The sequence below is a fragment of the Eubalaena glacialis genome, chromosome 8 (genome assembly GCF_028564815.1).
Source record: "Eubalaena glacialis isolate mEubGla1 chromosome 8, mEubGla1.1.hap2.+ XY, whole genome shotgun sequence".
NCBI classification, from domain to species: Eukaryota; Metazoa; Chordata; class Mammalia; order Artiodactyla; family Balaenidae; genus Eubalaena; species Eubalaena glacialis.
In genome coordinates, this window is record NC_083723.1 from 60,793,850 (window position 1) to 60,812,535 (window position 18,686).

At 36.0% G+C, this 18,686-nt stretch overlaps 1 protein-coding gene across 5 annotated transcripts in view; it reads left to right on the plus strand.

Annotated features, from left to right (window-relative positions):
* The window catches only part of ETV1 (ETS variant transcription factor 1), a 92,332-nt gene extending 74,022 nt beyond the window's left edge, over nucleotides 1-18,310 (plus strand). For all 5 annotated transcript variants that reach the window (XM_061197734.1, XM_061197737.1, XM_061197736.1 and 2 more), the window contains 5 exons: nucleotides 2,424-2,490; nucleotides 4,084-4,154; nucleotides 7,197-7,366; nucleotides 12,942-13,043; nucleotides 17,901-18,310. In XM_061197734.1, the coding sequence (XP_061053717.1) occupies nucleotides 2,424-2,490; nucleotides 4,084-4,154; nucleotides 7,197-7,366; nucleotides 12,942-13,043; nucleotides 17,901-18,122 (632 nt within the window). In that variant the 3' untranslated portion in view covers nucleotides 18,123-18,310. The remainder of the gene's footprint in view (nucleotides 1-2,423; nucleotides 2,491-4,083; nucleotides 4,155-7,196; nucleotides 7,367-12,941; nucleotides 13,044-17,900) is intronic.
* The last annotated feature ends 376 nt before the right edge of the window (nucleotides 18,311-18,686 follow it).

The window sequence follows — 18,686 nt, forward strand, 5'->3', positions numbered from 1 at the left end:
TTTATGTCATTAATTTATGATGAATTTTAAATCAGGATACTTTAAATATCATAGAATAATAAGTAGAATTTATGAAGAATATTACAGAGTAAGTACAACAAAAACCAATAAATCAGCTAGTTCAATAGATGAGTATTAGTGAAATTATCCATCGAATCCTATCTTTGATGTCAAATGTCTAGTTTTCCAGGATTATGATTATTTCATATGATGTTAGGGCACTTTTATAAGCCGACCCTTCAACTTTGAGTAGTGGATTTCTCAGAAACGCTTGCATTTTCTTTCTTCCGCTTTTTCTCCCCCTTTGGGGAGGAAACTACATTTAGTCACACTTAATATATAATAGAGTTTAACCTATACATTTCCTAGCTGCCTCCAGAGCCAGCCAGCTGTTTTTACAGCCACACTCCAGCTGGGCAGCAGTCAGTAAAAGTATTTTGTGGCAGGGTGTCAACATTGGTACAACAAAATGCTTGCCTCTAAGCAGCTGGGGAGCTGATGGCAGAGTCATTAACACTCTCCCTTCCAGGCCCAGCTGCATGAGGGAACTTACACCTTGGTAATAAATCAAAATAACATTAAAAATTAACTTGAAGTACCATTGGTTAAAGAGTTGGGATAAAATGCATTGCTAATCATTTGGTAACCCAGAAGATCAACTCCACTGCAACCCTATTGTAAGCACTGATATCAGAGAGCAAGGTTTAACCCTGTAGGGTCAGAATTATATACTACATAATACTTTATATAAAGAAGGCGCAGTGTAATAAAGTGTTTGAAAATGAGTTTTACACTATTTTCGGCTTGTAAGCTATTGATTGCTACGTACTTTTCAATATTACTGCTATTAGGGATCGCCATTAAGCTATTTTTGACTAAAACCACGTAAGATAAGCTTTTTTCTGTGAAGTAATATCTCATATTTTGGTTGATATTTATCACTAGAAAAAATTTTAGAACATCAGGTAGACTTTAAAAATGGAACATTCCAGACCAAGAAAGAATGACATCTGGGCTAAATAGTGCTCATTATCTATTACAGCATGAAAGTCTATAGATGGATAGTTAAAGAGAGATAAGGGCCTTTGGATTCCCATTCATTTAAATGTTATTACTTGTTCAGAAGTTAAGTGCTTACTACAAGTGGTGGAAAGGAAGATACATTCTTATATTAAATAGCACACTTGTCATATATATTTTATACATTTATTTTTGTACACGTTGTTTTAAAAACTTAAGTAATACATACAGAAGATAGAATCAACTTAATCACATGTGTATATATTCCTGTGGAACCTATATATGTTATATGTAGGGTTGGGCCCAGGTTTTTGGTACCTAAAACTTATAAAATTTGGGGAACCCTCTGAAAGAAAAAGAAAATGAAATGACATATACAAAATTAGGCATAGGATTTCAGTAGGGCTCTTGCAAGTAGAGGATCTTGAGGTTGAAACTTCACTGTCTTCACCATGAATAGACCTCTGGTTATGTGAGTGAACTTCTATATTCGGAGTTAAATAACTAGGGACGATAATAGACTCAGATAACATCTCACCCAACCCTTTGTTTTATATAAACTTAGACACAAAATGGCTTATCTAAAGTCATGTAGCTTTATTAGTAGTAAATGAAGGACTTGAATTTTAATCTTTTGTCTCTTAATCTATATATCTTTCCTTTTCTCCATATCTAAAGCTACTAAACACATTAGATACACAACCATCACTATGACTCAAGTTTAACCATTAACCAAGTTTATTTTCTCAGGGATGAGTTAACTTGGTCACACAGGCAAGGCCTCACTCTTAAGGTAACAATGGTGTTTGCTATGAAGTTGTTGGATTTCTCTTTTATAGCCTCACTGGTTTTGAATCTGACCTGTGGGCTTAACAAAATGAAAAGCCAGTCATGTTTCTATCTGAAGAAAAAACAGCAGTCACCTTAATAGGCTGGAGTAATTTTAAGAGATATAACAATTTCGTCTTCTCATAATAATTTCTAGCCAGTGTTCATGAAATAAACTATGAATGAGTCTTTTATTGATCTTTGCTTTGGATGACATTGAGTATACAAAGTTATTCCATACATGTCCTGAAATATTTTTTAACTCATGACACTGTTTGAGGACACAATCACATTTATGCAGGGTTGCTGGTAGAGCCACCTTTACTGTAGTAAGGTTGGTGTGGGTAAAACTTTGAATTCACCTGCCTGTTCAGGAGAATCAGTATTCACCATGATATGCTTCTCATCCTTACGTTTCTTGTGTGGGCCCTGCCTGAAATGTTAACTATGTGTTGACAAGTTCCCCTCAAGAGACTCGTGTCAGTTTCTGTTACTTTCCTTTCTGCACTCTGTCCACTGATAACAGCACATTTTCAGCTCCAGACATCTTTGACCGATGTTGTTTCCTCTTGCAGAAGTGCCTAGCTGCCACTCCATTTATATGAGGCAAGAAGGCTTCCTGGCTCATCCCAGCAGAACAGAAGTTAAGTTTTCCACTATTGAAATTCTTGTAAATACCTGTCAACAGAATTGGACATCCTAAGGATGCTGTCAGATTATCATTATATTACATGGGGAAAATCACTTATGTCCACTAAGCCATTATTTTAAAACTTTTCTTTTTAAAGTAAAAGGAAGATTTTTCAGGTCATGATCTCTTATATTTGGTTGTTAGCATGAGTCATGTGCATATAAACAGCTGAAAAGTGGACTTCTCTGTTCTTTTTTGCCAAGAACTACATCCTTTTGAAAGAGAACATGTGTTTTTGTAAGATCACCTTACCTTACTGCTTTCTACTGAAATGTATCTTTGAGGAATTTTCAGTTTTGCTTTAGAGACCTAAGTCATTGTTTTGAAATAAAGCACCATTGATTTAAATACATTCACCTTTAAATATCCTAGATTTTACATTTTGGGAGAAGTAATTGTTAAGAATGGACTTTCACATAAGAGACTTAGAAAAGGAGTTTCTGTTGTGGATGTGTTATGGTAACCGTAGGGGGAAAGTCTTGTTCTAATGGGCATGATACCTGCAAAGTAATGAATGAAAATGATTTTATCTGGATAGACTCCCCTTTAAAGTATTTCCGGAATTATGTGCATGGTCCTTGATGTCAACACTGTGTATCTTCAGTGAATGACTTAGATCCATCCTTCTAGGTTGAGTCCAATATTGGTTGTTTTGTTTAAATAACATTAATAGAAGTAAATCCCCATGTTTAAAGGATAGTATTATGAGATGGTAAATCCAGAAAATAGGAGACCAAAAATTTTGCACAAATGCAATATAATTATTGTTGCTATTTTTAATATTATGTACCTACCACAGAGACCAATACTTTTGAGAAATAAAACTGTGACTAAACTATGGGAAATTTCTTCCTGGTGATGAAAGATAACAGCAATTAAATGAAGGTCCCACAGTCAAGGATATTTGGGGGAGAAAATGATTGTGAAAAGCTGTCAATTTATTTTGCATTTTTCCTATGGACTTAGTTATGTTACAGCAAAAAAGGAAAGTTTTTTTTTTACTGCCTTGGCTATTGAAGATGAAAACATGAGAAGGTTAACCTAGCTAAATATTTCTCCAAAGAAGTAAGGGGGTAAACCGTACCTGTTTCAGTTCATCAGGGTCATAATGCAAGGTACATGGCAGTAATTCACTCTGATTTCCGTCTCATCTGGTTGAATAACAAAACTTGGAAGAAAATGGAAAAGGAAATGATTCGTTATACATCCCAGGTTTGCCAGTGTTTACGTAAGCTCTATGCTTCTGTTAGTAATAATATAAATTGCTAACTCTCATGTATTACCATGTGCTAGGCAGTGTTCTAAAGTTGCATATATTAAATCATTTAATCCTCACAACAACCCTATAAGGTAGATGCTTTATTATCATTCCCATTTTATAGATGAGGAGACTGAGGCACAGAGGTTAAATAATGTGTCCAAGGTCACGGAGTGGAAAAGTAGAAGAGTCCTTTTCTACCTCCATTTTTGCGTTAATGGTTATATTTTGATTTATTTGTGAGTGTTATTTCTGTCATGAATAAATGTATTTCATTTACCCCCACAGGCTGCATGTTTGAAAAGGGCCCCAGGCAGTTTTATGATGACACCTGTGTTGTCCCAGAGAAATTCGATGGTAGGTTTTTCATTGTGTATCAAGTTTTGATTTCTGTAAGAGGGCGTGGAGAGATCACCTTCTCCTGAAAGCAGTCAACATCTCTACTTAACGATTTTTATGCCCATCACTTACGATGCACTCAAGTCTCGCTAAACTTTGCCTCTTATAAATTCCCTTTCCTTTGCCCATTAAGAAGCTTTTTTCTTTTGTCCTATGAGAGATCCCATTTTTAGAGTTAGAGTATCATTCTTGCTGAGCTTTATGTAGAATAAGAGGGCCCTTTCCATTGCCCGGCTGAGAACATGCAGCTTGTTGCTCGAGATTTATTGAAAGCTGATCCCGTAATTAACAAAGCAGAGGAGAAAGCATGCTACTGTGGATGCATGGATGACTAATGCAGGCTCTTGCCTTTTATTGTTCATGAAAAGATGCATTATGGAACACAGGAACAATACAGCTGCCCATTTAGTTAGTGATCGTGAGTCCTCCTTTTTTGTTTTTTCCCTGGGAAGATGTTCATTACTAATGTGACATTACTTTGTAATTGCTTCAGATGGAGTTAGGAAAGCATCACCCTTTTAATATCACTTGCTGTGGCAATGAAAGTGAAAATATCACACACACCCCCACACGTTAGAAAAGGGTGTCAAGTTAGAATCTTCTTTGCTTGACAAACGTGGCAGCAGTCAGCATCTACACAGAGGCTTGGGTAAAAAGTGAACAGTTGATTGACTTAGTGGTTCTTCAGAGTGGTCTCCATATTTCCTGCTTTGATTGTTTAACAGGAAACGAGCAGGGGCCCTCTGATTAGCTGATTGCACAAACTTTGGGGATCATGGCTGTAAGGACCTGGTAGCTCTCAGGAGTTTTTAATTGTCATTATTTAAACAGCAAAGTGTATGCGCAGATTGCTGCTCAGTCTCTAATTAGTTGCTTGAAGTCTACTGTGTTCCCCAGGCTTTTGCTACAGGTAGACTTTTCAGAAGGGGTGATATAAGTCTTGGGAAGATCTGTTTCCTTAGCCTCCCTTTAAATTGCTAAATTCATGCCAAGGTCACAGGGTTAAACTCCAATACAGATCACTTTTTCAGCCTTACTCTATAATAGATGTTAGTTTTAACCTTTGAGTTTCAGAGGTGTGATCTGTGTTATTTTATTTAGCATCATTCGCAGAGCATCAAAATCCTTAAAATCCAGCTTTTTCTCTTGAGATAAAGCATAAAGTCTACTTTTTGGCATGACCTTCATCAGTTTCTTTCATTCTTAGTGAGCTTAACATTTTAAGAAATCTCGATAATTAGTATGGGCATGTAAGGAAGGAAAATAGCTCAAAACTGTAGACAGGATTATGATATAATCTAACAGGGCAAAGTCGAAGTCACTTACGTGTTTGAGGAAGCTGACTGTCTTGATTATTTTTTCCCGTTGGCTTTTAAATACTCCTCAATTTTATACTAAGAAAATATTTTTGGGAAGATAGTATTGGGCTTACATTTTACAAGGAATAGAGAACAAGTAGAAAGAAGAACAAAGGGTTATTTTTTCATTGTACAAGGCCAGTATGATCAGTCACATTTATAGGAAGAAGCAATCTAAAGGTTAGAAAATCTGACAGTGTTTCACTCTATCTGCATAATTGCTCAGTTACCCCCATGAAAATTTCTAAATCTCAGAAGGAAAAACTGAGATAAATAAACCTGTCATTGACATCAGTATGAAGAGACAGTTCTATATTTTATAGCTTAGACCAAAACAACATAATGATTTTTAGCAGCTGTTGAGTGAATAATTTTATTTTGGTTTAGGTTTTTAAAGTGTTCTTTCTGTAATTATTTTAAGAGGTGTATTTCTGTCTCTTGACCAAAGGAAATTTTTAAAAAGCTTGTGATTTGGTCTGGTTTGTAATTCACACTTAATGTCAGAAGATCGGCTTGAATATATTCCGTCTGAATTGTTTCTTTAGTGAAGGAGAGAAATTCATGCATTAATAGTGATATGCTTGTAGGGCCCTAGACGTTCAATCCCCAATGTGACTAATTCCACATATTTTTGAGACAGTTTGCTGGAGATAGAAGTAAATAATCAGTAGTCATGAAACTGAGTTGTGGTTTTTTTTTTTGGTTTGTTTGTTTTTTGGTAAAATCAAAATATCTGGCCAGATATTCCAAAGAATTGGAAACTAACACCTTTGCTGCTGTAATCTATTTAATAGAGTTTTTTACACTTTGTATGAATAACAAATAAATGTAGCACAAACAAACCTTTCTTGTTTAAAAATATAGATAACAGAAAACTCTGGTGTATTCTTTTTTGTGTGTGTATATACATTATAAAATTGGACTTTTAGAAAAACAATAGCAAGCTAAACTCAAATAAGTGTAATACAAACAAGAGAAAAGGAAAAATGAGAGAATTTTCATTTGCTGCCAGTTGAGAAAGCAGAGTGCCAGTGAAGATGTGGAAGAAAGATGGTATACCGGTAATCCAGTATGCCCTGAATTACCCATGACATGGTCCTAGTTTTTACGTAACTCACAGAGTCCAAGATGCTGTTAACTTAGCTTTCAAGTATTTGCATTAAAATTTTCACTAGTTTGTCATGTGCAGGTCAATGAGGTATTTACAAATTGCAAAATTTAATTTGTGCAAATAAAATGCACAGAGCTTAAAATTGATTACTCCCTCTGCATTGTTACTTAGAGCAGTAAGTAATGGCATTAACGATGAAGGAAAGAAGTATGATCAGATACTATAGTTTTTAAAACAGTATCTAAAGAAAAAAAAGTTGTACAGCATTTTTATAAGTAAATGACCTCCATGGATTTATTCTGCCCTTTGTGCATTTATAGTGACCTTTATATATACAGTTGTGTGTAAATTTGTAGATTCCTGGGTTATATTCACCCTTTTACCTATTTTAAATCCCTATTTAATGGTAACAGTATATTTCATAGAAACCCTTAAATTGGTTGTGGTGTAACCATTTTAGTGATTGGTTTAATATAAATTTTATGTAAATATCATTGCTAATCATAGAAACTTAAAATATTTTTAATTTAGGAGATATAAAACAAGAGCCAGGAATGTATCGGGAAGGACCCACGTACCAGCGGCGGGGATCACTTCAGCTCTGGCAGTTTTTGGTAGCTCTTCTGGACGACCCTTCAAATTCCCATTTCATTGCCTGGACTGGGAGAGGCATGGAATTTAAATTGATTGAGCCTGAAGAGGTGAGTTTAGTAGATTCTAGTTAGGAAGATCAGATATGTTCTAATATAAAGAAACATATACTTGATTAATATGCCAAGAAAGTATTTTTTAATTTTAAAACTATAGGGAAACATTTTGAATTGAAAGGTGGGCCAAAAAAAAAAAAAAAAAAAGCAGGAATATATTTAAAATAAGACATGAATATGTTGCAGGCTTTTTCCATTTGAATACCATCCTACAGGAATTGAAGGAAATCAACCAGTTTATTAGCATAATCCTTTATTCAAGAGAGCAGCGCATGGGAAGTCTCTAAAGGTGCATCTAAGTTGGGCATGTTTGATGGTCTTTGAGGAAGAGAGGAGATGTCTATCAAAGTTCAACTAGTTTTGGGTATGGAGGAATTGTTCTTGAGAATTAGCAGTTATTATTTGGACAATCTTGATTTTTGTCAAGAGGGTTAGAGAGGAACAGTTAGAGAACAAAGTCATGTGTAAGAGGGTGTAGGGGAGACACAGCTGTGGGCGATAAAGGCACACAAGGGCCACAGCGGGAAATTCTCACTCCTTAAGTGTTTCTTAGGAGACACAGACCTGTATGACCATTGTTTCCCTTTGATTATTGGTGACATCTGTTTTGAATCAGCTGGGCTGTGTACGCTTCTTTGGAAGGTAGGAATAAAGTTTAAAATGTCACCATAATACCTAAGAAGACTGGATAGAGGTAATACAGGTAAATGGAACACCTTTCATTCTGTTCAGCTGTCTTACTTCCTCCAACGCTCCCCCATGCACATACCAATGGCGTGTTTTCCTGAAAAACCTCTCAGTTCAATTTTTATTCTTCCCAGGACTAACTTTAGGCTTAAGCCTACTATTTTTCTTGGTTGCGGCCCATGGGATCTTTGTTGAGGCATGCAGGATCTTTTCATTACGGGGCGGTCTCTTCGTTGCCGTGCTCGGGCTTCTCTCTAGTTGTGGCATGCAGGTTTTCTCTCTCTCGTTGAGGTGCGTGAGCTCAATAGTTGTGGCACACGGGCTTAGTTGCCCCACGGCATGTGGGATCTTAGTTCCCCAACCAGGGATCGAACCCGCGTCCCCTTCATTGGCAGGCAGATTCCTTACCACTGGACCACCGGGGAAGTCCCCTTGCCTACTATTATTATTACAACATAACCTACTGAATAGCATTTTGGACCTCAAAAGAAAGGTGACTTTTATATGAAATGTTTGTGTCTTATTAAAGATGCTTTCTCTGCTGCTGTTAAAATTGACTTCAGTTTACGTTAGCTGAGAAAGCAATGGAAGACTTTTAGCTAACATGCCTATGACTGATCATATTGGCTATAGGATCTGAACACCTCAGAAAAGTCGAAAAATTCAGAGGGATATCCAGCTATTTTTTAACTCAAAGTGATTAGTTTCACGTAGACTAGACATCTACAACCTAGACTAGGCTAATGGGCCTATACATCTTGCATTTTCTGCTCTATGAGACCATGTATTTAATCATAATCAGATAACGTGTCCTAATTTGATATCCAGAAGATAAGGTGACATTACTTATTAAGATTTAAGAGATTATCCGATTCGAATATGTATTAAATAAAGTATGAAATCAGAGGAGATGGTTAGCACAATTAAGTATACTCCGGGTTACATCAATACGCTGGTAGCATTCGAGGGCTCAAGTTAAATCAGAAATTCAAAGTATCCATTATTGAGTATAGGCTAAATGTTTGGGTGTTTGAATTTTGTACTGCATCTAAAACTTAATTTGGCTGTCAAAAGAAATTCATTTTTTATGTAGGTGTACTTAAATGATGTAAGTGAAAGAACCTCAAAAATGTGAAGCACTAAAAGTTGAGACTAGAAACACTTAACGTAATTTGAAAGCCCTTTAACATGATGGGAATGTGTGCTCTTCACCTCATGAAAGATGTTAATAATCTCTGCAAGAGTTGGTTCATGCTAGAACTGAGGACATTCAACAGGGATTTATATCAATTACTTCCGTCCATCTGTGATTAAAATAAAGCGAGCAGAAACAGAATTTTTATTTTTGCCATCTATCTGTTAAGATAGGGGAAATGACTGAATTATGTCAGTGATTATTGATCCACTCAGAAGTGTAAAAATACTTAGGCACGTGATTAAGTTCTTTATGTAGCAATTGTTGATTTTTAAGCTGATCATGTTTGAACAAGTAGAATAGGAGACTTGACCAGGGGACCATTAAGTTACATCAAATTATGAATTTCTGTGATTTTTTTTTTTTAAATGCCGGGAAGGAATACAATTACTTCTGTTCCATACAACAAACCAACATTTAGACACCTTTTCTGTATCAGACTCAGAAAGTAAAAAAGGACCGGGGAATTCAGAGTCAGCCTAACTCCCTGGCAATTGTGCAATGAGCACTCCATGTCTCCTAAGGCCCTTTGTTCAAAATGAGACATTCCATTTCTGATTGCTGCATTGCTCACTGCTACAATTGCTTCCATCAGGCAATGACTGTGCTGTTTATGTTTAAATTTCTTCTTTGGAAAATGTTTGTGAAATTTCTTTAGTCTCTGTGGCCCATGGTCACCCTCTTCTTTCAACTACACAGCAGTTAATTGAGGGTCTGTGACAGCACAGCTCATGAAAGGTGGCTCTGAAGCCATCCTTGTTGGAATTACTCATGAGTTCCACTTTTTATATTTCCTCTTGCAGTTTAAAATGATACTGAGTGAGACTGCAGTCTTGCGCTGATTATCTGCTCAGTGTGTTTGGATAACTTTAGCAAGCACATAATCTTTAACATCTCTCTTTTTGAGATATTTGAGATAACGAGATGTTATTTTTTAATTAATCATGGGTTCTGGGGAATTGTTCCAGGGAACAGTTATTGACATAGCGAAGCATCTGTAGGATGCAGAGTAGAAGTCTTCTGATAATATTCAAGCTTGTTGAGCTGGAAGAGTTATCGAGAAGTCTGATAGCCAGGCCCTGATTGTGGTTTCTAGCTTTACTGTTGCATATTCAAGCGTGATTTTAAAAAATAAATTGAATAATAATTGAACGATTGCGTTTTCCTGTTTAATTCATTTGGTAATAAGGGTAAATGCTAGAGTGCTATAGAGATCTTTTCACTCTCCTCATTAACAGCCGAAGTTTTCTTTTGAAAGAGTGTTAAAAGGAAGTTACTGGAAGTGTTGCCACCATCGTACCTACTCCATGTTGAAAATGGTACCTTGGCTTTTTTTTTTTTTAACATCTTTATTGGAGTATAATTGCTTTACAATGGTGCGTTAGTTTCTGCTGTATAACAAAGTGAATCAGCTATACATATACATATATCCCCATATCCCCTCCCTCTTGCGTCTCCCTCCCACCACCACCCCCATCCCACCCCTCTAGGTGGTCACAAAGCACTGAGCTGATCTACCTGTGCTATGCAGCTGCTTCCCACTAGCTATCTGTTTTACATTTGGTACCTTGGCTTTCAGTGGCGCTGGATATAGTGGTGATTGATGGGTCATATGTGAGGGCTGAATGGACTTTCTTAGTTGTTGGATGGTCTAACCTATCCTGGAAATTATTTATGTTACCTGTTAATTTTAAGTTTCAATCTTTTAAAAAATTTTTATCATGATAGGAACACAACATGGGATCTATCTTCTTATCAAATTTTTACGTGTTCAATCCAGTATCATTAACTATAGGAACAGTGTTGTACAACAGATTTCTGTATCTTATTCCTTCATCTTGCACAACTTGTCTGCATCTCCCAGGCATATGAGTATGTCCCATTTCCCTCAACTTTATAATGAATGTGATATTGAAACAGCTCTAAGAATAAATTTGATTGTTTTAAAATGTCTACTGATACCCATGGTGCTGAGAATTAACTGGCATCATAAAAGTCAAACTCTGCTTATGGTATTAAAAAAACATCTTTCTCTCCCCAAAGGCTTCCGCTGTATTGTCTTGAAGTTTGTTGCAGGTATTTTACTTTCTAGGTGCCTCCTGGTGAGCCTCTAGAAAAGTATCATTTACAAATGCATAAGTGTTCAGAAATTGTTGTTCAATTTAAGGAGATACTAATAATTTATTTTCACATCCCCTCCAGGTTCGCAGGCTGTTCAGTTGTCATGTCTATTAAAGGTTCACTGATGTCCATTGTTAGCTTTTTAAAAGACATTTTATTTAGAAATTATTGCTTTCACTTCTTATTGCCATCCGCCCATTTTGCTATTGCGTAGAACATTTACATTAAAATGAAGTTTATCTTTGGAACATTAAGATGTACCTGTCACAGTGACTCTGTTTTGATATATAGTCATGTCCCTGTGACATTACATCTCTCTGCTCTTAAAAAATTATTCTGATATATGTGACTAAATTACATTGTATCTTCATTCAGGAAGTAGAAATTAGTGAGAGAGAAAATAGCAAGGATCAGTGTTTTTAAAAGAGAAAAAAAAAACCCTGGAGAAAGGTTATTGCTAATGAAGTAGAGAGACAGAATGATCTCTTTGCAAAGCATTATGTTTTAGTATATTACACGTAGCAACAACTTGGAATTCTCTGAACATGAAGGAAAACTCTAACCCTATTTAAAAATGCTCTCTCAGGGTTACCTAGGTATGCATGACAGCTGCAATTTCTGCTCAGATGAAGCAAAAGTGGAAATTAATGCGAAGGTGACTTTAGCTGGGGTCACAGAAGCAGGCCACCCTGTTCTGGATAATGCTGCAGCTAGCCAGGGTAGTGGTGAGGTAGGGGATACAGATATGTTGAGGAAGGAGGTTTTGCTGAAGCTCTGTTGAAGAATTCTCCCTCTTTGCCAGAAAAATTGCTCCTCCAAAGCCACATTATAAAAAGCTCGGAGTTTGTTCACTAAGCAACAAAAGTGGATATTCTGCTTTAGAGATTTTCATCTGTGGACTCATATACATGGTGACCTTCTTATTTTTAGCATCTGATTACTGTTCTTTAAATAAATGCTTAATTCCCCAGTGTAGTATTGGCTACAATTTTATTCTGATGCTGCTTCAGGCAATAAAAATTATTTGCAGTTCAGCTTACTAATTTGTATACTGTTTCCTCTGCTGTACACACTGTGCCACTTGTTCACTCTTTTATTCAGTGTCATGCAGGATATCTATTTTCCTTTGGTTTATCATAACCTCAAAAACACCTTTACGAAGAGATCACGAAGCTGCTCTTGATCTATAGTTTTTATCTGAAAAGAAAAAATAAGAAGGAAAAAACAGGGTACCTCAGAATGCGAAGCATGCCTCATTTTGGTGAATTGCAGCCTGTTCATTACCATTGTAAATACATTCCCTTATTTCCATTTAATTTTGGATCTAAAACAGTAGTGACAAAGAATTCTATTGTGATGCTTCAGAATGATCACTGAAGGCCTGGTTTAAAAAGCAAACCAGGACACAGGATATGCAGATCATGATAGCTTTTGTGTCTTTACTTATGTTTTTGATTTGGATGTGTTTTAGAGTGTTTGGAAGTAATTAATGGATTAACTAATTTTTATGAGATATGTTGATAAGTTAATACTTAACATTACAATGTAATTCTGTTTTGGTGGCAGGTGGCCCGGCGTTGGGGCATTCAGAAAAACAGGCCAGCTATGAACTATGATAAACTTAGCCGTTCACTCCGCTATTATTATGAGAAAGGAATCATGCAAAAGGTGAGCAGCTAATACAGCATTAAAATTCATTGAAATGTTGCACATTCATCTGCATGTCATACTTTAAAGCCACGTATCATTACACTGCTGAAGCAAGGTTTTCGCCCACTTTAACGTATGCTTAGCTGTTGGTTTTGCTATTACAAGCCTTTCTGTTTATAAATTCATGGGCATTATAGACAAATGTGTAATAATATCATATACAAAGTAGTAGACTTTCTGGAAGTCCCCACTTTCCTGTGTTTGGTAGAAAAAATGTTGTTTTAGTACTAATATGGCAAGCATATATCCCCAGAAGTTGTTGGTATTTTGCCACATTCTCCACAAGTATATAATTTTGAATACTAACCGAATTGTTACCTTTTCCCTCTTGTTCTGATTCTTAAAACATTCAGAACATTGCTTGTTCTCATTCTGAGAAACATTTTTTCTTGGCTGATTTCATTACTTGACAGCTTAACATCTTAAACCATTGATTGAAAATAAGTATTTGATCTTATTTCATTGGTATAATGAAGTTAAATTTATTTTATTTCAAATGAGTGTCTCTTAATATTTCCAGGTAGCTTTTTTAAAAGGTGTGAGATAAAACAAATGAATTACACCTAGAATAAAATATAAAATTTTTGAAGAAGGTAATGAATAAATGAATAAATAAAGATAAAACATTTGGGTATTTGTTATTGTTACATCCTTCAGCCTTGCATGCATATTCAGTCTAATAGTCTTGACTGTGAACAACGTTTAGGATTTATTCATCGTGAATATTACATTATAGTTTTATTATGCGTCCTTTGTTCATTTGGGGGGACACAGACGTATATTACAGATTGTGGCATAGTTTTATGTCACCATGGTTCTGCCAAGAAAAACTAGACCAGTTGGCCCATGAAACTTACTAGAAGACAGGGAAACAGCATCATTGAGTTTTCTAGACCAAAGGGAATCTGTGCTCTGGAGTTGGCCAGCCTGGAAGTTCGAACTTCGAAGATCCTTAAAAGTTAAGGCTGAATTAGATTCTTAATTGCTTCCTATTTCCCTGAATCTCACCTTCAAAATGTAAAACCAGTTACTATCTGCTCTGTCTTCTCCATCTCAACCCTGGAGTCTTTTTTAATTCCTCCCTTTCTCTCATCCACCACTCCCATTTGCAGCCAACCCCTTTCAGATACATCCCATTCTTTTCATTTTCATCACCATCTTCCTAATTGGGCACATCAAGTGGGATGGCACAGTAGGTGCTCTGCAGGTCCCCTGGGCAGTGTTACACAAAATGCAGTCATGACTTTGGTTTGCATGCTATCTTCTCATTAGATCACCTTTTTTGAACAGATTCTTCTGCTACTAAGCAGTGGTATTCTTACCTTGTGAAGCTGCTGTGATTATTAAATGAAATAATGTACTTGAGACACTTGCATTGTACCTGGCGCAAAAGTCTTCAGCAAATGGTAGCTGTGAATGCATCTCACACCCCGAAGCCAAGGCATATTTAGCTTGTGTGTCTTGACCAGTTAAATCCCTTACTAAATGGAGCAGTCACAGAGAGCTAAAAAGTATCGTAAAATGTCTAATCATACCTCAGGTTTTAGACACAGTGTTTGAGGGGGTATCTGCAGGGTGACATGTCTGGTCTTAAATATTCTCAAAGGTGTTCAAACTTAACGCTTATTACTGATACCATCACTTCCATGTTCCTATTTATTTATCCAGTTATCACATACCCTATTTACTTACCTCTTACTTTAATAAATTAATAAGGCAAGATGCTATCAAATAATCAAATGACAGCATAGATGTTGAAAAAACAAAGAAAAATGTTATGGCTCCTCACGTTTTTTCTATTAGGCTGTAATTGCCAAAGGAAACTATTAGCAACTATTTATTTGTCAGCTAATATAGGAGAGCAAAATGTTGTACATCACAGGCCTTTTGGGGTATTGCATATGATATAAGGAAAAACAGGTCGTTTAGAGGTGAAAAATGCAAAAGTTGAAGTCTACTTATAACTAGCACAACAATCAAGACTTCTGACAATTTTTACACACATACATACTTATTCTTCCTTCCACGTGTTGAGCCGGTCTACTTGCTACTCTCTGACACACCTGTGACTCTCTCATTGCTTCACTCTTTTTAGAATGTCCTGCCTTCTTATCTTTACCTGTTAACATAATGGTTAAGTAAGTTCTAGTATAGTCATTCAGAGGAAAATTATGCAGTCCTTTACAAAAAAAAACAACTCTGATGTAGAATTATATATTTTAATGTATGGGAAAAATGCTTATCTGACCACGGTTGTTCATGAACTTAAAACTCTGTGTGTATGTGGTGTATGTAAAAGAAAATTAAATGGAAAGATTAGAGAATAAAATAAAACCCAAGTGGATCTAAACATCAAAGAAACCCTGATTATTTTAGTAGTCATGAAAGAAATAAGAAATGAAGTAATGAACATTATACCTTATAGACAGTACATGTATGAATTTCAAAATTTAGAAATGATGGGAAAAGTATATACAAACATTTAAGCATTGGTTATTTCTGGTTGATATAATCAGATTATTATTTCTTTTGGCTTAATCTGTAATTTAAAATTTTCTTCCAATATCCCTGTATTACTTCTGAAATTTTAAAAGTTAACACATAATTTAAATAGCTAGTCTTTCAAAATTCATGTTTTATCTATCTAAGCATTGCAGTTTGTGTATACTGAATGTATAGCATTTTCCATATTGTAACTGAATAACAGAAGACGTTCTGTCCCTTGGTTGGTTATCAGCCCTTGTTCTAAACTTTGTGGCATTTAACATAGTCCAATAATTATAGTAGTAGCGCTAAATATGTTTACTGTAAGGAAAATAAAACAGTGAGTCAAGGCAGAGTCCTTAAGAGGTTTTATAATCTTGATTGCGTATTATACATTTTAATTCCCCACAGTGATTTATCGAATCATTTCTAATTATAACCAATAGCAACAGGTTGTACAAAAAAACTTCCAGTATCCTAAAGCAAATGCCTCCTTCTCAGCGGCCGCAGACAAAACAAAGCAGGTTATTAAATGCTCTGAGGTATGCAGGCCATTTATTTTATTTTTATTCTCAGAGTGCTTTGAGCAAAGAAAAAAGGGAAATGAGGATTTAGTATAGTTAAGCTTTGTTTCTGATATGGTCTATTTTTACTTTTATGGCAGTTTCACCATTTCACCTTTACGAACTTAATTTCCTTTTTATAAAGGACTAAAGTGAATAAATTTATGCCAGACTCCTCTGTTTGCCATGCCCTGTGCTAGAGACTTCCATCTTAGTCTTGCAACAGGCTTTCCAAGAAGCCATTCCTGACTCCATTTCACAGAAAAAAGGGGAACTGGGGGCAGTTTAAGAAACATGTCCAAATTCATAAAAACTAAGTCTTGGCTATTTTCAAGCCTAAGGATATTCAGAGTATTTGAATTCTCTAAATTGATTCCTCTTACAGGGTAAAAAAAATCCAGGTCAAAAAACATTCTAAATCTGAGTCCAGAACAGCAGTGCTCTTTGGTAATTTTTTTTTTTCTTCCCAAACATGCACAGAGGGTTTATAAACTGTGAACTCACCATATCCCCACGTCACACAGCAAGTAGCAGAGGAGTTGAGTAATTTTCACCTTTCTAAAATTACTGAACTCTACATAGACACAAAAAGTTACTGCCAAACTTAATACAAAGAACTGTATTCATCCACTCCCGCCCCGCCCAACCCCCCTGGGTTTTTGAGAAGCTCAGCATTGTCTATTAATGGCAGCAGCGGCAGGGCCGTATTTGTTCCACTCAATTGTTTATAATTTCCTAGAGAAGCATTACTCTTCAAAATTTAAGTTTGGGACATGTTATTTCCTACAAATTAGGCCACTTCTCCTTTATTTCAGGCAACTGTCACATTTCTTTTTTTCATTTCCTTCCTATGCATTGTGTATTTTAAATGCCTTTCACTTTTTTACACCTCTTACTTCAATTTGACACTTTATATACATCCTTAACTTCTGTCTAAGGCATCTTGCTTTCATTTTTAAAAGTGATGTACCCAGGATAATGCTGCCCTCTTGATCCATCTTTCATTTAAATGAGGCTATGTATCTTTTTTTTCAGGTGAGAATATACAGTGCAAAAGAAAAATAAATAAATAAATAAAGAACAGTTCACCCTGCGAATCAGTGAATCACTAGTCTAGTCTTATTAGGAACACAATACATTTTTCTTCTAAGGTTTGGAAGTTTAGTTTTTCTACAGTTTCAGAAATATAATGTTAGGAGGGAGGCACTACACTTTAAAGGCCTGGTTATTTTATAAGTACTATAGATATTACCTTTTCAAACAGAGGGGAAAAAATTGTAATGTGACGATGCCTGCATGAAATCATTGATTTTTTTTTTTCCCCAAATAGCAATGTAAGTTTACACTTACATGAAAACAAGCAAACTGCTAAGCTTTCTAGAATATATCTGGAATGAATGTAATTATTACTCAAGATCAACATTTCGCATTTCCCTCGATTGAACCGTAGTTTATCCCACAAAGTGAGGATTATTTTTCTATCTGTTAATACTTAATTGCTTCTTCTTTTGTTATTCATCCTTTCTGGAGTATTAAATCATGTTTTTGTTTATTTCTTTCTCTGCCCTTCCAATCTGGGATGGTGAAGATGAGTTGTTGTTTTTTTTTTAAGCTGAGATGTAGTTGACATAACAACCTCACATTAGTTTCAGGTGTACAACACAACGATTGGATATTTGTATCTCTTGCGAAATGCTCACCACACTGAGTCTGGTTACCATCCGGCACTGCACATAAGGATGGGATTTCTCTTCCATGTTTCCCTTAGGTGGCTGGAGAGAGATACGTCTACAAATTTGTATGTGATCCAGAAGCCCTCTTCTCCATGGCCTTTCCAGATAATCAGCGCCCACTGCTGAAGACAGACATGGAGCGTCATATCAACGAAGAGGACACGGTGCCTCTGTCCCACTTTGACGAGAGCATGGCCTATATGCCAGAAGGGGGCTGCTGCAACCCTCACCCCTATAACGAAGGCTACGTGTATTAACACAAGTGACAGTCAAGGGCCTTCTCGCGCTTCTCCTCTTTTGCAAGATGCAGAGATTCTCCGAATTCTCTTCAATCTTTGTCTGATTTTTGTTGTTTGTATTTTATTTTTAAATAATAATACACAAAAAGGGGCTTTTCCTGTTGCATTATTCTATGGTCTGCCATGGACTGTGCACTTTATTTGAGGGTGGGTGGGAGTAATCTCAACATTTATTCTGTGTAACAGGAAGGTAATGGGTGAATGGGAGGGGGGATTGGGGGATTACTTTTTACTTAGGCTTGGGATGGGGTCCTACAGGTTTTAAGTATGATGAAGCTATATCATGTTGATTTGATTTCATAACAACCTAGAAAATGTTCATTTCCTCTGGGTGTCTATAGTACACAGTTAATTCACATTGTGTAAATATCCACTTGGAGACTATTTGCCTTGGGCATTTTCCCCTATCATTTCTGAGTCTCTGCAAGGTGTACAAAAAAAAACTACTGTAAAAGGCAGTTTAATTGTTAGAAATGACTGTTTTTGCACCTCTTGTAAAAAGGTATCTAGAGATTGCATTTG